The 18301-nt window shown below is 56.4% G+C and overlaps 4 protein-coding genes across 9 annotated transcripts in view; 3 read left to right on the forward strand and 1 right to left on the reverse strand.

The window, feature by feature from the left end:
• The window catches only part of FERMT3 (fermitin family member 3), a 21538-nt gene extending 12045 nt beyond the window's left edge, over positions 1 to 9493 (forward strand). The window contains exons 7-15 of the mRNA XM_039244917.1: positions 6241 to 6348; positions 6512 to 6646; positions 6738 to 6787; positions 6878 to 7002; positions 7204 to 7310; positions 7436 to 7669; positions 8028 to 8152; positions 8645 to 8786; positions 8936 to 9493. Of these exons, the coding sequence (XP_039100848.1) occupies positions 6241 to 6348; positions 6512 to 6646; positions 6738 to 6787; positions 6878 to 7002; positions 7204 to 7310; positions 7436 to 7669; positions 8028 to 8152; positions 8645 to 8786; positions 8936 to 9115 (1206 nt within the window). The 3' untranslated portion in view covers positions 9116 to 9493. The remainder of the gene's footprint in view (positions 1 to 6240; positions 6349 to 6511; positions 6647 to 6737; positions 6788 to 6877; positions 7003 to 7203; positions 7311 to 7435; positions 7670 to 8027; positions 8153 to 8644; positions 8787 to 8935) is intronic.
• Positions 9464 to 11949, reverse strand: TRPT1 (tRNA phosphotransferase 1). Of its 3 annotated transcripts, none has more exons than XM_039244919.1 (8): positions 11895 to 11949; positions 11447 to 11530; positions 11123 to 11204; positions 10416 to 10618; positions 10150 to 10324; positions 9887 to 9943; positions 9701 to 9811; positions 9464 to 9571 (listed from the first exon to the last, which is right to left on the reverse strand). In XM_039244919.1, exons 2-8 carry the CDS (start codon positions 11519 to 11521, stop codon positions 9480 to 9482), a joined length of 795 nt encoding a protein of 264 aa, XP_039100850.1. In that variant the 5' UTR covers positions 11522 to 11530; positions 11895 to 11949; the 3' UTR covers positions 9464 to 9479. The 3 variants fall into 3 exon arrangements, with proteins under 3 accessions (XP_039100850.1, XP_039100849.1, XP_039100852.1); XM_039244918.1 differs by having other exon boundaries at positions 11447 to 11533; XM_039244921.1 differs by lacking the exon at positions 11895 to 11949 and having other exon boundaries at positions 10416 to 10585; positions 11447 to 11866.
• A 46-nt stretch (positions 11950 to 11995) lies between these two features.
• Positions 11996 to 14574, forward strand: NUDT22 (nudix hydrolase 22). Of its 3 annotated transcripts, none has more exons than XM_039244695.1 (6): positions 11996 to 12018; positions 12361 to 12858; positions 13219 to 13317; positions 13820 to 13917; positions 14052 to 14145; positions 14414 to 14574. In XM_039244695.1, the coding sequence occupies exons 2-6, from the start codon at positions 12379 to 12381 to the stop codon at positions 14522 to 14524; spliced, it is 882 nt and encodes a 293-aa protein (XP_039100626.1). In that variant the 5' UTR covers positions 11996 to 12018; positions 12361 to 12378; the 3' UTR covers positions 14525 to 14574. The 3 variants fall into 3 exon arrangements, with proteins under 3 accessions (XP_039100626.1, XP_039100627.1, XP_039100625.1); XM_039244696.1 differs by having other exon boundaries at positions 12016 to 12035; XM_039244694.1 differs by lacking the exon at positions 11996 to 12018 and adding an exon at positions 12025 to 12160.
• A 404-nt stretch (positions 14575 to 14978) lies between these two features.
• DNAJC4 (DnaJ heat shock protein family (Hsp40) member C4) lies at positions 14979 to 18216 on the forward strand. 2 transcript variants are annotated; one of them, XM_039244699.1, is made up of 7 exons: positions 14979 to 15061; positions 15371 to 15463; positions 16136 to 16229; positions 16683 to 16864; positions 16957 to 17118; positions 17835 to 17921; positions 18014 to 18216. In XM_039244699.1, exons 2-7 carry the CDS (start codon positions 15387 to 15389, stop codon positions 18129 to 18131), a joined length of 720 nt encoding a protein of 239 aa, XP_039100630.1. In that variant the 5' UTR covers positions 14979 to 15061; positions 15371 to 15386; the 3' UTR covers positions 18132 to 18216. The 2 variants fall into 2 exon arrangements, with proteins under 2 accessions (XP_039100630.1, XP_039100629.1); XM_039244698.1 differs by lacking the exon at positions 14979 to 15061 and having other exon boundaries at positions 15078 to 15463.
• Positions 18217 to 18301: the final 85 nt, after the last annotated feature.

The raw sequence follows: 18301 nt of genomic DNA on the forward strand, positions 1-18301 counted from the left end.
GGGGGGATGGGCATGGAGGAGGGCACTTGTGGGGATGAGCACTGAGTGTTATGTGGAAACTAATTTGACAATAAACTATTTGTAAAAAAAAAAAAAAGAAAAAGAAAGAAAAGAAATGTGAGATAACAAAAAAAAAAAGAGAGAGAGAGAAAGAAAGAGAGAGCGGGAGCAGGGGAGGGCAGAGAAAGATGGAGACAAAGAATCCAAAGCAGGCGCCAGGGTCTGAGCTGTCAGCACGGGGCTTGAACTCACGAACCGTGAGATCATGACCTGGGCTGAAGTTGGATGCTTAACGATCAAGCCACCCAGGCTCTCTGCTGGGTCATTTTTTATTTGATGCCAGACACTCCATCTTTATATCTTCTTGGGTGCTATATATATATATATTTTTTTTTTGGTAGTTCTTTAACTAATTTTAAACTTTGTTGAGGGATGAAGTTAAACGACTTGGAGACAGTTCGATCCTTCCAAGACTTTCTGTGAATATTAATTAGTCAGGACGAAAGCATCCTCTAATCTAGGGCTAATTTACCCCAGGGCTGAGGCAATTGCCTTCTGAGAACTCTGTGCAGTGTGCCTCACATCACGAGGTTTCTCTAATCTGGCTTTTGGGGGGTGTGAACCATTCCCACCCGTAAATGTTCCACCTGGATCCTTTCAAATGTTTCTTTTTCTATCAGCCTTGGATAGTTTCCTTCCACACATACGCTGATTGGTGCTTAGCTAAAGTTTCAAGAGGAGCCCTCTACTGATCTTCAGAACTTTTCTCTCTGCGCAGCTCTCTCCTGTCCAGTCCTCCGTCCTGTGAATTCTAGCTGCCAAGGACTCACCAAATGCTCAGCTACATTTCTTTAGTTTGGAGAATATGCCCGGCTTGCTCTGGGCAGTAAGCTGGGGATTCTACGTGTTTATTTCCTTTCCGACGGGGTCACTGTTCTATGTGGTTTCTCGTCTAACATCTAAAATCCAGAGGGTCTTTGTTCTCTTTGTTTTTATTTTTTCAAGATTTTATTTTTAAGTAATCTCTACATGCATCAGGGGGCTTGAACTCACAGCCCCGAGATCCAGAGTCACATGCTTTACCAATGAGCCCCCGTTCTCTTTGTTGTTGTTTTTTTAAATATTCATTTATTTTTCAGAAAGAGACAGACAGAGCACGAGTGGGGGAGGGGCAGAGAGAGAGGGAGACACAGAATCCATAGCAGGCTCCAGGCTCCCAGCTGTCAGCACAAAGCCCGATCCGGGGCTCAAACCCACAAACCATGAGATCATGACCTGAGCCAAAGCTGGCCACTTCACCAACTGAGCCACCTGGGTGCCCCTGTTCTGTTTGTTTTTAAAATAAAAATTTAAGGGGCGCCTGGGTGGCTCAGTCAGTGAAGCGTCCGACTTTGGCTCAGGTCATGGTCTTGCGGTTCGTGGGTTCAAGCCCTGTGTTGGGCTCTGTGCTGACAGCCAGCTCAGAGCCTGGAGCCTGCTTCAAATTCTGTGTCTCCCTTTCTCTCTCTGATCTTCCCCTGCTCATGCTGTCTCTCTCAGAAATAAAAAACATTAAAAAAAATTTTAAATACATTTTAAAAATAATAAATAAAAATTTAAAAACAACATTTTCTTATAGTGCACAATTGCTGTATTTTATTTTCTTATTTTTCTATTAATTTTGCACAGTTAGCAGAGGGACCCCCTCCCCCTATGGCTGGCTAGATACCCTCTATGTGGGGCTGGGCTTCTCCTTTGGGGTCTTCACATGATGAAGTGGGAAGTCCCAGAGCCAAGCCCCTCTAACCACAGTTCAAACTGGTAGATCGTGTTAGGTGATCAGTCAGTGCTATTGTTCTCTTGGAACGGTAGAGTGCGAGCCCTGCAGCCTACTGTCCTTGGACTTTTCTATTTCCTATTTTCTATTTCCTGGGAATTCGTCTACTGGACTTCTTGGTTCCTGGATCTTCTGTGTTCCTCTGTGGACTTACTCCTTCATTTTTTTAAATGTTTTATTTATTTTTGAGAGACAGAGACAGAGTATAAGTACGGGAGGGGCAGAGAGAGAGGGAGACACAGAATCTGAAGCTGGCGCCAGGCTCTGAAATCTCAGCACAGAACCTGATGCAGGCTCGAACTTGATGAGGGGCTCGAACTCGTGTACCGCGAGATCATAACCTGAGCCGAAGTCGGACGCTTCACCGACTGAGCCACCCAGGCGCCCCACTTTTCTTTTTTTCTTGGACAGGGAAGGGAGGTACCAGAAGCTTTTAGAATCTTCTCTTCATCTCCTGATGCTTTGAAATCTCTTAATAATATGTCCTCATATGGATCTATCTTCATTGATTGGCCTGCACACTTGCTGAGCCCTTTCAAATCAGAAAACTGTCTTCCAGTGCTGAAGGAATACCCTAAATAATCTCCTCAATAATTTCCTCCCTACCACGTTTCTGTTCCTTTCTTCTGGAGCTCAGTAGATATTAGACCCCATGGATTGATTCTTCAAAGAAAAAAATGTAGACCTTTATGGTGTCATTCTCTTTTTTTTTAAAGATTATTTATTTATTTATTAAATGTTTATTTTTGAGAGAGAAAGAGACAGAACATGAGCGTGAGAGGGACAAAGAGAGAGGGAGACACAGAATCTGAAACAGCCTCCAGGCTCTGAGCCATCAGCACAGAGCCTGACGTGGAGCTTGAACCCACAAGCTGTGAGATCATGACCTGAGCTAAAGTCAGACGCTTAACTGACTGAGCCACCCAGGTGCCCCTAAGATTTTTTTTTAAGGTTTTTAAGTTTATTTATTTTGACAGAACAGAGCACATGAGTGGGGGAGGGGCAGGGAGCGAGATTCAGAGAGAGAGAATCCTAAGCAGGCTTTACGTGCTCTCAGCACAGAGCCAGACATGGGGTTTGAACTGACAAACTGTGAGATCACGACCCGAGCTGAAGTCAAGAGCCAACACTTAACTGACTGAGCCACACAGGTGCCCTTAAGATTTAAAAAAAAAAATTTTTTTTTAACTTTTATTTATTTTTGAGACAGAAACAGAGCACGAGCGGGGGAGGGGCAGAGAAAAAGAGGGAGACACAGAATCCAAAACAGGCTCCAGGCTCTGAGCTGTCAGCACAGAGCCCGATGCGGGGCTTGAACCCACGGACCATGAGATCATGACCTGAGCCGAAGTCAGATGTTTAGCCGACTGAGCCACCCAGGCGCCCCTAAGATTTTTTATTTCTACACCCAATGTGGGGCTCGAACTCACAATCCTTGGCATTTCCTATCTTTTTTGTAGTAACCATTCTAGGAGGGATATAATGGTTCCTCGTATGGTTTTTTGTTTATTTTTTGGTGTTGTTGTTTAACAGCTTCTCTTAGCTGTAACTTACATGCCAACAAAATCACTCAGTGTAAGCATTCAGTTTGATTATATTTAGTCAATTTACTTAGTTGTCTAGCCATCACCACAATCAAGTTTTAAGATATTTCATCACCCCAGAAGTTTCCTCATGCTATTTGTAGTAACTGCCCGTCCCACATCCAACCCCAGAAAACCACTGACGTGCTTAAACCCACTCACTATGTGGCTTTAATTCAATTTCCCTGATGACTAATCAGGTTGAGCCCTTTTTCATATGGCTACTAGCCATTTGGATATCCTCTTTTGTGAATTTCTGTTCAACTTTTTTTGGCCAATTTTTAATGTTGAATTGCTTGTCTTTCATATTGCTTTATAGGAGCTCTTTATATATTCTGTATCTGAGTAATACTTTGTCCGATAAATATATGGTGACTGTATCTTCACACCCTGTGCTTTGCCTTTTCAATTCTCTTGATGGTTTATTTTGATAAAAAGACCTTTTTAATTTTAATATAATCCCCTTTCTATTTTCAAAGATTTAAAAAAAATTTTTTTTTAATGTTTTATTTCTAGGAGAGAGAGAGAGACAGCGTGAGCAGGGGAGGGTCAGAGAGAGAGGGAGTCACAGACTGAAACAGGCTCCAGGCTCTGAGCTGGCAGTCAGCACAGACCCCGACGCGGGGCTCGAACGCACGAACCACGAGATCATGACCTAAGCGAAAGTCGGACGCTTAACCGACTAAGCCACCCAGGCGCCCCTCAAAGATTTTTTTATGATTGATATCTTTTGTATCCTGTTTAAGAAATCTTTTTTTAAATTCCAAATCACAAAGATACACTCCTATTTTTCTCTAAAAGCTTTATTGTTTTAACTTTAGGATTTAGATCTGGAAACCAGCTGGAGAGATAAACTGACCAATGGAAGCACCGAGAGTCAGAGAGAGATCCGTACATTTACATTCCCCTGACTTAGGACAAAGGTGACCCCAGGGTCCCTGGAGAAAGGATGCTCTTTTCAATAAATAATACCAGGTTCATTGGATCCCCATATATTTTTAAATATTTATTTTGAGAGAGAAAAAGGGATTGAGCATGAACAGGGGAGGGGCAGAGAAAGAATCTTTTTTTTTAAAAAAATTTAAAAATGTTTTCTTTTTGAGAGACAGAGCATGAACATGGGAGGGGCAGAGAGAGGGGGAGACACAGAATCGGAAGCAGGCTCCGGGCTCTGGGCTGTCACCCCAGAGCCCAACGCGGGGCTCAAACTCATGAACAGCGAGATCATGACCTGAGCTGAAGTCAGACACTTAACCGACTGAGTCATCCAGGCACCCCAGAGTACCCATAATAACACACACACACACACACACACACACACACACATACAAATATCAATTTCAGCTGGATTGCGGTCTTAATTACTACACCTTTATAATTATGCTCCTTTTTAACACGGTGCCCTGATCTTGTTTTACGAGCACAGCATTTTGTCTCTTGGAGGATTTTAACTGGTTGAAGTTTTCTTCTTTCTCTTCTGTTCACCTTAGTCTCCGTAGTTGATGCTAGCAACTTTCCTTACACGTGGGTGATCCCTGCCTGCCCTTTCATGTTGAGACAAGGCTCCAGGAAGCCACTGAAACCCCTGAGTGGCTAAATAGGGCTTGGCACTCTGGGGGTGTGCTGGGGGCCCCGGGGTAAGGATGCCGTTCTTCATAGGGGTTTTCTCTTTGGCTCATCCATTTCTCAGCACTGAACCCAGCTTGATCTCCCGACTGGGAATGGAAGGGTCACTGCCAACATCTTGGGTGACGGTGGGGAAGGGCTGGGCGTGTCTCACCTTTCAGAATGTCAACTTCTCTTAATTCATGTTTCCAGCACAGTGCAGTCCCTCGCCCAGCTGTGCCTAGACTCCCAAATGCAGGGTCCCCCTGGCTCGCCACCTCCAGAGAGTCAATCTCTGCCAGATGTCATCTGCCAGATGTCACTGGGCTGCAAGGAGTGGGGAGCGCCGCTCCCTCCACAGCCCACCCTCACCTCTCAGCCAGAGGATCCCCCGCATCAAGGGCCGCCACGTGTCCTGGATGCCTTGGTCCAGATCTGTGTCCATTTTGCTGTTTGTTTTCTGCCTATTTTCTAAACTCATTAGTGCCTTCACCGCAGAGCAAGGCATCCTGGCTCGCTCTCCCCGTAACTCCGCTCCCATTCCTGGTTTTGCATTTCATCTTCCAAAATGTCGTCAGCAAACCCCACCTTCAGGAATACCCTCACCCTTTGCCCTATTGGGTTGACCCTTTGTATGCCTTTGCTGTCATTGTGGCGGGTTTCAGGGGGACCCTGGGCTTGGTCTCCTGACCTTTGGGCTTTGCGCTCCCTGTTCCTTCTCTCTGGAAGGTTCTCCCTATCACTCTTACCTTCAGTGGCCCATTGCCATCCTTCGGGCCGCAGGGCAGTCTGACATCTCAAGGAAACTTCCCTGAATGCTTCTGCATGTAGAGGAGCTGCACGTGCCCCGGTTCCCTCCTCTCTCATCACCATCATCCTTGAGATGTTGTCCAAGGTCATGAGTGAAGCTACTTGCTTGATTGCTTTTATCACAGTCTTGAATCACCTTACCTATTCGTAGATTGGTTTCCTCGGTCCCCCTTCCGCCCCCATGGGCGCGCAGTGGGCACGCAGTCAGTGTTGGTCCAGGAAGCTTTACAGGGAGATAGGTGCCCGGGCAGGACACACGGCTAGAGTTGGGGTCTGCTGCCCGTGCGGGGCCACTAGACGAACTTGGCACTGCGCAGAGGGCGGGGCTGGAGGCTGAGGCTCAAGGGGTCCTGGTGCACAGGGTGCTGGGGGCACTGGGCACTGACCAACCCAGCCTCATCCCCCCCCCCGCCCCCGCCGCTGCAGACAGACCCGGTGCGGCTGACCCAGCTGTACGAGCAGGCGCGGTGGGATCTGCTGCTCGAGGAGACCGATTGCACCGAGGAGGAGATGATGGTGTTTGCGGCCCTGCAGGTGCCTGGCGGGCGGGGGGGCCAGGGGGGTTGGGGGGCCCGGGGCGCGGGCCAGACCCAGGGATGGGAGGGTCTTCCAGGGTGGGGGGAAGCCCCGCTTCGGGTTCTGCGGGCTCCTGGGCTGCCCACCCAGCCCTCCCTGGCCCTGTGCCCCCCCACCCCAGTATCACATCAACAAGCTGTCCCAGAGCGGGGAGGTGGGCGAGCCGGCCGCCGCAGACCCAGGGCTGGATGACCTGGATGCGGCCCTGAACAACCTGGAGGTGAAGCTGGAGGGGTCGGCGTCCACAGACGTGCTGGTGAGGAAGAGCTCGGCTCAGGCAGGGGCTGGGGTCAGGGTCAGGGTCAAGTGCGGGGACCTGGCCCACCTCTGACTCCTCTTCTCCCCAGGACAACCTCACCACCATCCCAGAACTCAAGGACCATCTCCGCATCTTCCGGTGAGTTTGGGCCCAGGATTGGTGGCGCCGCTGGAGGGGGCCCAGTGTGGAGACAGAGCACGGCCCGTCACAAACCCGCCTCCCCCCTAGGCCCCGGAAGCTGACCCTAAAAGGGTACCGCCAGCACTGGGTGGTGTTCAAGGAGACCACGCTGTCCTACTACAAGAGCCAGGAGGAGGCTCCGGGGGACCCCATTCAGCAGCTCAACCTCAAGGGTGAGCAAGGGACAGCTGGCCAGGACAGGGACAAGGACAGGAGGTGGCTGGGGGCCCTCCTGGCCCACCTCAGTCTCCCCCTCAGGGCAGAGGAATTTACCCTCGGTCCTGAGGCGCTGTGCCAGGCTGGCATTCTCCCAAGGACTTCTCAGGCAGAGCCCCCCTCCCCAGCCTCCTACCCACCCCTTTGCCTCCCTCTAGGCTGTGAGGTGGTCCCCGATGTCAATGTCTCAGGCCAGAAGTTCTGCATCAAACTCCTAGTACCCTCCCCTGAGGGCATGAGCGAGATCTACCTGCGGTGCCAGGATGTAAGTGAGGGCCGGGAAGGGTTCGGCACCAGGTTGAAGCGGGAGTGGGGATGGAGACCAGGGCAGGGGGCCAAGCCAGAGCCCAGCCAGCCCTTCACCGCTGTCCCCTGTTCCTCACACCCCAGGAGAAGCAGTACGCCCACTGGATGGCCGGCTGCCGGCTGGCCTCGAAGGGCCGCACCATGGCGGACAGTAGCTACGCCAGCGAGGTGCAGGCCATCCTGGCCTTCCTCAGCCTGCAGCGGACGGGTGGCACAGGCTCGGGCAGCCACCCCCAGGGCCCCGACGCCTCGGCCGAGGGCCTCAACCCCTATGGCCTTGTGGCCCCACGCTTCCAGCGGAAGTTCAAGGCCAAGCAGGTGCCAAAGGAAGTGGGTGGTGGGAATGGCCATGGCATTTACCCAGCCTCCCCTGGTCCCTGGATCTCCACAGAGCCTTCCTCTAGAAAGCCGCGTGCTCACTCATTCCTTGCCCTACCCATGTCCTTGAGACTGAGTATGCCAGTCCCCAGCCTATGGGAGGGGTCACGGCCCAGCTGCCTGAGTCTACCTCAGGGCCTGGCCCAGCTCCTAGCCGCCAGAGTAGTGACACAGTGTGCTGTGGAGGCCCTGCCCCTGCTCCAGGCTCAGACTCTACTCTCCCTGATGGGGACAGACAGTGGGTGGGGGGGGGTTGTCTCAGGGACGTCGGCCGCCCCTCACCAATGTGGTCCCGCAGCTCACTCCACGGATCCTGGAAGCCCATCAGAACGTGGCCCAACTTTCACTGTCCGAGGCTCAGCTGCGTTTCATCCAGGCCTGGCAGTCCCTACCCGACTTTGGCATCTCCTATGTCGTGGTCAGGTACGGCCCGCCCCAGCCCACTCTGCCCTCCCCTCCTGCCTAGAGCGGGGGACCCCGAAGCCCCCCTTCCTGCTCTGTGCGGGCGCCCCACCATCCTGCACCCCCGCAGCAAACCCCAGAGCGAGAGACCAGGCAGGAGGGCAGGAGTCCCGGCTCCCGTCCCAGCTCTGCCGCAGCCCGGTCCCTCCCCAGGCCACCGTCCGCTGCGAGGACCTTTTCCCAGCCCGCAGAGACAGCCAGGCAGCAGATGACGGTGGTCCCCACAGAAGTTGTTATTGAAAGGCCTGGACAGTTTGCCTGATGCTGCCAAAGGCTTGGATAATGCTTGCTATCAGTTAGCCCTCATTTTCCAGATGAGGAGCTTGAGGACCAGAGACCGGAAATGACATGAGCACAGCGGGCTCGGGAGCTCGCACCAGGCTCTCTGGGGGTGTGCTCGGGGCCCATGCGGGGCAGGGCTCTTGCTCCCACTCTGTCCTCCCTGGGCACTAGGTTCAAGGGCAGCAGGAAGGACGAGATCCTGGGCATCGCCAACAACAGACTGATCCGCATCGACTTGGCCGTGGGCGACGTGGTCAAGACCTGGCGCTTCAGCAACATGCGCCAGTGGAATGTCAACTGGGACATCCGGCAGGTGGGCCGGGAGGGCGAGTGGGGGCGTGGCCAGGACGGGTGGGGGCGTGGCCAGGACGGGTGGGGGCGTGGCCAGGGCTCCCTGGGGCAGGACCTGGGCGGCTCCCTTATCCCCACCCCCAGCGGTCCCCCTGGCTGCTCCCTCCGCAGGTGGCCATCGAGTTCGATGAGCACATCAACGTGGCTTTCAGCTGTGTGTCCGCCAGCTGCCGCATCGTGCACGAGTACATCGGGGGCTACATTTTCCTGTCCACGCGGGAGCGGGCCCGCGGGGAAGAACTGGATGAGGACCTCTTCCTGCAGCTCACAGGGGGCCACGAGGCTTTCTGAGGCCTGTCCCATTGTCCCCACTTTTGCTCACTACCTGCTATGGCCACTCCTAAGCCCACACACACCCTCTCCAGACAGACACTGAGCTGGGCACACTCACCTGATGTCACTGGCTTTGTGCAGACCAGGGACCTAACTGGACCAGACTCTGCCATCCCCCAGGCTAGAGAGGGTGGGCTGTGAGCTCGTACGATGCCCACCCTTTCCTTGTCTGAGTGACCAAGACCAACACGCCTGCCTAGCTGTAGTCCCTGAGCGCACCGGGAAGGCTGGCTGTAGCTGCAGAAGAATTCACGGTTCCAAACTGGAATTTGTCATCTTTTTTACGTTTCTTTCTTTTTTTTTTTTTTTTTAAATAAATATTTTATTGTCGGATCATCCTTTTTCCTCTGGAGCTGTGCTCGGGGCCACTCTGACACTCGGTCTCTTCATTACCAGCCAAGGACAGGGACTTTCCTGAGACAGAGGCAGCCGTTGGTTAGGGAAAGGAAGACCTCACTCAGCCTGGGGCTGGGAGCTGGGAAAGAGGAGAGGGCAGAGGGCACAGGAGCCAGGAGCCAAGACTAGAAGAGTGGTGGTTCTCACGGGTAGGACGCAGCTGCAGGGCCGCCTTGAAGTACTTGGGGAGCAGAAAGCCATCGGCGTTCCCCGGGGTCAGGATCACTCCGTTGGCAGAGCGGAAGAAGGGGACTCCATCTGCGGACAGGGCTGGAGATGTGACTTAAGCCTTCTCTGAAGCCCTAGGCCAGTCCCTGCTGGGTGGAGACTCACCTGCCAGGGCCAGGGGCCCATCGATGAACACGGCCACTTCGCAGTTTGGCCGAATGCCTGAGGAGACAATTGGAGCTGGGACCTAGGGTGCTCGGGGTTGTAGGCTTCAAACCCGGGCAGGCTCAGTGTAGGGAAGGGGCTCCTGAGCAAGCAGAGCATGCAGTGGCCTCGGGCAAGAGGCGTTGTCCTTGGAGGGAGCTTGATCTTTGAAAAGGGACCTAGTAGGACAAAGTGGGAGGGAGTGGCTGGGGAGGGGCACTGACCACTGATGACGCCAGGGTCCCCAGGCAGTCCTGGGGCCAGGTGGATGTGTGTCCTTCCCCGGCAGGACAGGCCCTTGAGCAGGATGGACGGCCAGTGCTGCCAGAATGTGCCGTGGACGAGCGTCAGGGGCAGGGCCTGGGGGGTCTCCAGGGGCATCAGCTCTAACTCGGGTACCTGGCATGAATGGGGGCATAGAGAGCGGTGAGACCCCCCTCACAGGCAGGGGTCCCACCTGGCTCTCCCACGTGGCCCCTTCGCTCCCCACCGGCAGGGAGTGGCCCTGATTGGCCCGGATGAGAGGGCCGGTGCTGGGGTCCCCCGGCTGCAGGGCGAACCGCTGCTTCTGGCTGGTGTCCACCACGCGCTGCACATCTTCAGCAGAGAAGCTGCAGAACTGGGGCAGCTGGAGGAGGGTGCCCAGGGGCACGAAGCCATCTGCAGACAGGCAGGAGCTGAGCTCGCTCTGGCCTGCACCACAGTGAACAGGGGGAGTCACAGGCAACCAGAACAGAGCCTGGGCTGGGGGCTCACAGGGGTTCCTCTGTGTGACCTTCAGAAAGTCTCCCCTCTCTGGGCCTCGGTTTCCTCCACTTACATGGGAACAGGATCTGCCTCACGGGGGGTCACAAAGATAAAGTGACCCTTTTTAGCACAGTACCCTTCTCAGAGTGGACACTCAGTAAACACCGGTTACTTCAATACCTGCCCCCACCCAAGGCCCACTCTTGGGGTCAGTGTTTATTGAGCAACTGCACAAGAGATATCAGCAGGCATGGCCTAGACAGAGGGTCCTCTCTCAGTTTGCTCCATACATGATATTGGGCTCTAGGCCTCGGGATTCCCTGAAAATGGAGAGGATGTGCCCTCTGTACCATCCCCATAGGGGCCATGGGGTAGGACAGTCACAGATAGGCTCATACTGCTCCCTTCCTCCAACCACTCCTCACCTCAGTCTTTAAGATTCTCACTTACCAGCCCTCATGGGAAGCCCCAGCTTCAGGGCCCCGTGTCGCAGAGCGTAGGACAGAGCCTTGGACAGCTGCACATCTCGGTCCTGTAAGAGCCCAGAGGTGGCCCCTGGTCCCTGTGGTGCTCCCTGCCACCCGCCCCAAACTCTGAGTGACCCGCTGCAGAGGGAGGGATAGTGCAGGGAGAGGAATCCCTGCGCTCTCTGGGAAGAGCAAGACCCATCAGCGGCCACTCCCATCCCCCTAGCATATTCCAGGGAGCCAGGGCTGAGTCCTCCTCCTTTACCCTCCCACCAAGAAAGTGGGGGTGAGGGTGGGATGGGCGCACCTGTTCCCGGGGTCTGTGAGCCCTTCTACCCCTGGGTCCTGCAGCTTCCTGCCGCCTTCCTCCACGGGAGTTCATGGCTAAGACCTGCTGGGTACAGCGTTAAGGTGGGGGCTGTTAAAGACCCTTTCGTGTCCCCACCCCGCCCAGCAAGCCACCAAGCCTCAGGATGTGAGAGCTGGGACGGGGACATTCAGTTCAGTAAATTCACTTCCCACCCCCAACTCTCTGGTGCAGATAGGGAAACTGAGGCCCAGCATGCAAGATTTGCCCAAGGTCACACTGCGGTCGCCACGGATCCCAGGGAAAAGGAGCCCCCGCGCTCCAGTCTCGCGAGTCTGCCCCGCAAAGGGAGCCTGAGGAGGGGGCCGGGCGTCCAGGCTAACGGGGCGGCAGCGTCAGGGCAGGCCGAGACAGAGTCGGGAAGAGGGAGACAGACTAGCAGGCTCACCAGCTTCGGGAGCCGAGCAGACGACCCGCGAGGGCCCGGGCGCAGGGAGCGGCCAATGGGAAGCCAAGGAAGAAAGGGGCGGGCACTTCCGCTTCAGGAGAAGGGGCGGAGCCTGCGGGAGCTGGTGGGTGCCGGCTGGAGGTTTGAGCTTCCGGACCCTGGAAGGGGTCCTGGCGCATCAGAGGTTGAAGGCAGGATCCTGGGTTTGGGAGAAATGGGCATAAAGGGGTGACTGGACCCAGGACCTCTGGGTGGTTGAGATGCGCGTGAGTCCCAGGATGTCTGACAGCAGGGATCTCAGGGCTCTTGGGATAAGACACTTTACTGCCCAGGGAGTGGTCAAGAGGGGTACAGAAGGGCTGTGGGGGTACCCTCAGGAGGTCTGTGGCAGAGGGGGCCGGCTGCCAGGGCCAAGGGTCGCTGTGAGGCTCTCGGGGTGACAAGCCCGGCTGTGTCGTCCCCCCAGAGCTGCCCCGTCCAGACTATGGACCCTGAAGTGTCCCTGCTGCTGCAGTGCCCCCCAGGTGGGCTGTGGGAGGAGCAAGTACAGGCTGAGCTGAGCCCAGACTATGACCGTCGCCCACTGCCAGGAGGGGACAAGGCCATCGCTGCCATCTGGGAGAGCCGACTGCAGGCTCAGCCTTGGCTCTTTGACGCCCCCAAGTTCCGCCTGCACTCAGCCATCCTGGCCCCCAGTGGCTCACAGGGGCCACAGCTGCTCCTGCGCCTGGGCCTGACTTCCTACCAAGACTTCCTGGGCACTAACTGGGCCAGCTCAGCTGCCTGGTTGCGACAGCAGGGGGCCGCTGACTGGGGTGACAAGCAGGCCTATCTGGCAGACCCGCTGGGGGTTGGCGCCACACTGGCCACCGCTGATAATTTCCTCGTCTTCCTGCGTCGCTCTCAGCAGGTGGCTGAGGCACCTGGGCTGGTGGATGTGCCCGGTGGGCACCCTGAGCCTCAGGTGAGATGCCAGACTGGATGCAAACGCAGAGAGACTCTGCTCAGCTTTGTTCTCTTCATCCCTTAAAGGGGAGATTGGCCTAGTATTTCTCTGGAAGTCTGCTCAGGGCAAACCCCAGCCTCCCCACTGACCCCTGTCCCAGACCCATGGACCACTAGGGAATGATGGGGAGGGGTGGGGGGTGGGGGTGGGCAGAGGACCTAGCTGGATCTCTGTTTGTCCATCTGGAAAAGTCGGGCCCAGGACGGGGGACCACCAGACTCTTAACTCTGTGCCTAACCGGGCCCTCAGGGCCAGCAAACATGTGGGGAGGCAGAGCGGGAAGAGATGGGGAACTGGGCTGAGCCTGACCTCTCCCAGGCCCTGTGCCCTGGTGACGGCCCCCTGCACAAAGAGCTTCCTGGGGAGCTGGTGGTGCACGAGCTCTTCTCCAGTGTTCTCCAGGAGATCTGTGATGAGGTGAGTGGCGGGGCGGGGGGGGGGGGGGGCGACAGGTGGGCAAGAAGGGAGGGGGTAGAACATGCTGGAACCCCACGGGTGTGGGCTGGTGGGAGGGTCTGCAGGCATCTGGAATTGAGGGGGAAGAGCTTGGCTTTGCAGCTAGATGCAAGTGGAGTGGAATTCTAGCCCTCATTTCCGCGTGCCTCAAGCTCTTCCTCTTTACAAGGGGAACAATGAGAAACGTCTTGCCTGTTCCCACCCGCCACCCCCTGTCCGTTGAAGGGAGGAGTAAATGAGAGTCCCGGTTACGCTGGACCTACCTTGGGTAACCTTGAGCAATTGTTCAAGATCTCAGGTTCTGCTTTCCCATCTGTAACACGAACATGCCCGGGATCTGACAGTCTGTGATTCTGGACACTTGGACCGTACGCTGTAAAGTGCTGTACAAGGGTACTGCTCTCCCTTGAGAGGGGCCGGGATGTGGGCAGTGGGCACTGACTGGTGGACCCCCCCCCCCCAGGTGAACGTGCCGCTGCACACCCTGAGCCAGCCCCGGCTATTGGGCATTGCTCGCAATGAGACCAGTGCCGGCCGTGCCAGTGCTGAGTTCTATGTCCAGTGAGTGAGCCTCTGGGGTTTGGGGTCCCAGGTCCTGGGGTAGGTGGGTGGTAAAGGGAAAGGTTGAGGCAGCTGGGAACAAGGACCTGCTGGGGACTGGGTGCTCCCCAAGCCACACTCACGTCTTTGTGCAGGTGCAGCCTGACTTCTGAGCAAGTGAAGACGCACTACGTGAGTGGGGGACCTGAGGCCCATGAGTCCACGGGAATCATCTTCGTGGAGACACAGGTGTGACGGAGCAAAATGTGTCCTGCTTGGACAGGGAGCTATATAGTGTTGGGGCATATGGACGCCTGGTGGTGCATGGCTGGCCCCCCGGGGCTGGGTCAGATGGGGCCGCCGAATCTCAGAGCTTTCCTCCTGAGCCACAAAGCCTCGCTGCGGGGGGTGCCGGGAACCTCTTCAGTCTTCTTAACGTGTCTTCAGTGACGTGCAAAGGGTTCTGAGGCTCAGGACCCCAGGACTGGACGTCAGGGGGCTTACTTTCTCCCCACAGAGGGTGCGGAGGTTGCAGGAGACCGAAATGTGGGCTGAGCTCTGCCCCTCGGCCAAAGGCGCTATTTTCCTCTACAACCAGGTCCAGGAAGTCCCCGCCCATTCGCCCTAGACCCCAACCCTATCACAACTTGAAAGACAATAAAGGATTTTATTCTTGGATTCCCTTGGCATCTGCTGTTTTGGTGAGACAGAGATGGGGCGCTGGGAGAGACCTGGGTGTGTGAGAGAGTGTCTTGGGGCGAAAAAAAACCCCCAAAGAAACCCAGCCCCTGCAAACTGGGATGAGTACCGTGCCTCCTTGCGAAGGCTGTGGTGAGGGTCGGGGTCTCCTATGGGGTGGAAGCTGCTTTATGAAGGAAACCCCGCTGCGGAGCAGAGTAACAGCTACGTTCTGGGAACAGAGCCACGGAAGCCGGGCCGACAGCCTCACGGAGGGCCAGGCAACGCCGGTGTCTTTCCGCAGGTCCGCGGGCCTCTACCTGGTTGGGTGACCCGAGAAGCCAAAGGCCAATGGGGGTGCGGGGGTGGGGCCTTCCGACGCACGTCCGGAGCGGCCGGCTCGGTGGGCGTGGTCTGGGCATCTAGGCCAATGAGAACATGGAGGTGGGGCCTGAATAGGCGGAGGAGATGGCCGTGGCCGAAATCCGTGAGCGCAGCGGAGGCGGGGCTTGGCGTGACCCCTCCTTCGCCTCCCCCTAGGGTGGTGGGGAGGGGGTCTCGGCGTCCGGGTCGGCCCGGACGCCCAGACCAGTGTGGCGGAGGGCCCGGGACGCCCGGGTCAGAAGCAGGGGCAGATTCAGGACTCTGGGGTCTGGTCCTGAGTAAAGGAGGCCCCACTGCCCCTGGGTCCCCCAAGCCTGCTTCAGTTTACCTTCGCGAGTAAATGGGGCTGGACCTTCCCCTTTGGTCCCATCCTGGTCCCAATGTACTGCTCTTTGTGGCCTCCTTTCACCAGCCGTCTGCCTGTCGCCATGCTGTCCCTGTGCCTGTGCCGGTTGTGGCCCCGCAGCCCTCCCACCCGGCTCTTCTCAGCGGCCACCGGGCAGCGGTGAGTCGGGGGCCGGGGGCATGGCCCCCGTCATTCAGTGGGTTGAGGGGGACCTGCCCAGCTCTAGGCTTGGACCTGGGTACTATGATAGCCGTGATCTCTGTACTTGGTGTCAGGTGCTGTACGGGCTTGTTTCAGGTAACCCTCACCCTCACTACTGAGGACACAAGATCAAAGATTAAGGGACAATCCCTCAGGTCATACAGCGAGTTAAGTGGCAAAAGTGGAATTTGAGTCCAAGCCAAGCTCAGTGCTCTTTTCACAACTCTAGTGGTCAAGCATCACTGGATATAGCTCACTTGGCGGCTTGGGGCTGGGGCTGGGGGGTTTTCAAACCCTGGAGGTTTTCCGGGGCCTTCCGAAATCCTTGGAGATTCTGATCTGCAGGAATGAAGTGAGGCTGAGGAACCTGTTTTTCTAAACAAGCTCTCTGGGTGTTTCTGACCCAAGGAGTCTGAGGGCTACACTATGAGATGTTCTGATCTGCACCATGCCTGAAGTGTTCAAAAAAGGTGGGACGATTTGGAGAGAGATCTCCGTTGGCTGCAGCCTCAGCTTCCTCACCTCCTGGTCACTGACTTGAAGAGTGTGGCCCAGCGGGGCTGGGAGGGGGAGGGGAGGAGTCGTCTCTCTCTTTCCACAGCCCCTGCAGTTTTGGGCCTATCTCCACAGGTCTGGCCCCAGGAACTACTATGAACTGTTAGGGGTGCACCCTAGTGCCAGCACCGAAGAAGTTAAACGAGCTTTCTTCTCCAAGTCCAAAGAGGTACCAGTGGCTCTAGGCAGGGAGGAGGGGGTACACTAGAGATTCCCAAGAATGGTGCTGAGTGGCCCACTCTGGATGGTGCCACATTCCCTTTGCATGTATAGAGAGCGAGAGGAGCCTCAAGGGCAGAGGTTAGGCTCGTTGGGAGGAAAGGTTGAGGGTAGGAATCAGGGGTTCTGTGTGATGGGCTGGGCTTGGTTCTTTTGACCCGCCTGCTCTTGGGAAAGCTCAGACCAGAGCATATGGCGAGAACCAGGCAGCCAGTGGGGAGGGCTTGGACAAGGGGAGGGGGCAGGAGTCTGTGCTTTCTGACTCTCTGGCCTTCGGGGTGGGCAGGCCTCACAGTGAGGGTTACTGTCCAGGCAGGGCCTCTGGGAATGATTTGAGCCTTTGTGGGTAGACATTACGGGGAAGGGATGCGGGAAAAGACCCTGGGGTCCTTCCCCACCCCAGCTGCACCCTGACCGGGACCCTGGGAACCCGGCCCTGCATAGCCGCTTCGTGGAGCTGAGTGAAGCGTACCAAGTGCTCAGCCGGGAGCAGAGCCGCCTCAGCTATGATCGGCAGCTCTGCTCAGCGGCTTCTCCAAAGTCTTCAGGAAGCACAGCGCATCCCGGGTCTGCACGAGCACACAGGTACAGCCGTCCTGCCCTGGCCTGCCCCCCTCCCGCGCGGGTCTCCCAGGGAGCCTCATCCCCACCCTGTCCTTTCTTCTCCCTCCCGGCAGCTCCTGGGAGTCCCCCAATGCACAATACTGGGCCCAGTTTCACGGTGTGAGGCCTCAGGGACCAGAGTCGAGGCAGCAGCAGCACAAACACAACCAGCGAGTGCTGGGGTACTGTCTCCTGATCATGCTGGCGGGCATGGGCCTGCACTATGTTGCTTTCAGGTGCATCCCTGCGTTCTCCCTGGGGTGATGGGCAGAGGGAGGGGCGTGGGGGAGAGCCGGTGGGGTCAGCCCCCGCAAGCACACCACCCCCGGGGCCTGCACTTTTGGGCCTCTCAAGCTAAGAACTGCCCTAAACCGGTCTCTGGAGCCTCTCCTTACTTGGCAAAGGCAGCTCTACACTCGCTAAAGGCGAACATTGTCATTTGCAGAGTTTTGTCATTTGAATCTGAATCTTTGGCGCTGGCTGCCAGGGTGTGCTAGGGCCAACCAAAATCGTGCACCAGAAGGAAAAACCTCGGAACTGGGCCTCACCCGCAGCTATCCCCGCTTGTTTGGCCATAGGCTGTCTCCCTGCCTCTGTTTCATGCATATCGCAGACGTTCTGAGGTTCTATAACAAAGACACCTAAAGGCTGGCACCCACTGCCTAGTTCAGTGATGGAGTTCAATGTAACACTCTTTCTAGTCTCCTGTGAGGAACACCCTGATGTTCAGAGCTGCTATCACCACCTTCAACAGGACAGCCAGGGCCCTGGGTCACCAGTGGACCCTGAATAAGCCCGTCTGGGCCCCCTCTCGCCACCTAGCACAGGCAGTTAGGCGGAGGTCCTCACAGATGGAAAGCTTTGAGACCCTAGAGTGGCGTGGAGGGTGTGGAGTGGATCCGCGGGACAGTAGGGGTTGGGAAGCCCGGGGTTAACTGTAGCGCCCTTGCAGGAAACTGGAACAGGTCCACCGTGGCTTCATGGACGAAAAGGACCGGATCATCACAGCCATCTACAATGACACACGGGCCCGGGCCAGGTCCGTCCCTGCTCTGCCCTGCCTTCTCTCTACTGTCCTGGCCTCACCCTCCCAGATCCTCTGCCTGACCGCCCAGGTGCTCTCTCCCGCAGGGCCAACAGAGCCAAGCTCCAGGAGCGACTGCAGAGCCAGCAGCCGCAGCCCCGACCTGGCCCAGGGATCGTGCCTCCCGGCACCGGCACGGGCCCCGACCCTGGAGCGGCCCACTAGAACGGGGCCTCCTCTGTGTTCCCTCCTCGCTACCCCGGGGGACGCCCCACTACCCCAAAACGCTTGCAATAAACTGATTCTCAGAGCTAGCGTCCAGCTCCTTGCCTCAGGCTCGGCGCCCCCGTCCCGGGCCTCTCCGGGGGACAGCACCCCGCCCTCCGGGTCCTGGC

The sequence above is a fragment of the Hyaena hyaena genome, unplaced genomic scaffold, assembly GCF_003009895.1.
Source record: "Hyaena hyaena isolate Hyena2069 unplaced genomic scaffold, ASM300989v1 scaffold_248, whole genome shotgun sequence".
In the NCBI taxonomy this organism is placed as follows: domain Eukaryota; kingdom Metazoa; phylum Chordata; class Mammalia; order Carnivora; family Hyaenidae; genus Hyaena; species Hyaena hyaena.

Excerpts from the sequence above, each read along its gene's own strand:
- TRPT1 (XM_039244919.1), bottom strand. The coding sequence starts at position 11,521 with ATGAACTCCCGTGGAGGAAGGCGGCAGGAAGCTGCAGGACCCAGGGGT. Across the intron at positions 10,619-11,122 it reads GGGGCTTCCCATGAGGGCTG|GCCAGAGCGAGCTCAGCTCC; the intron begins GTAAGTGAGAAT and ends ACTGTGGTGCAG. Across the intron at positions 10,325-10,415 it reads ATCAGGGCCACTCCCTGCCG|GTACCCGAGTTAGAGCTGAT; the intron begins GTGGGGAGCGAA and ends CATTCATGCCAG.
- NUDT22 (XM_039244694.1), top strand. Across the intron at positions 13,918-14,051 it reads AGTGCTGAGTTCTATGTCCA|GTGCAGCCTGACTTCTGAGC; the intron begins GTGAGTGAGCCT and ends GTCTTTGTGCAG. Across the intron at positions 14,146-14,413 it reads TCATCTTCGTGGAGACACAG|AGGGTGCGGAGGTTGCAGGA; the intron begins GTGTGACGGAGC and ends TTCTCCCCACAG.
- DNAJC4 (XM_039244698.1), top strand. The coding sequence starts at position 15,339 with ATGTACTGCTCTTTGTGGCCTCCTTTCACCAGCCGTCTGCCTGTCGCC. Across the intron at positions 16,230-16,682 it reads TCTTCTCCAAGTCCAAAGAG|CTGCACCCTGACCGGGACCC; the intron begins GTACCAGTGGCT and ends TCCCCACCCCAG. Across the intron at positions 17,119-17,834 it reads CTGCACTATGTTGCTTTCAG|GAAACTGGAACAGGTCCACC; the intron begins GTGCATCCCTGC and ends GCGCCCTTGCAG.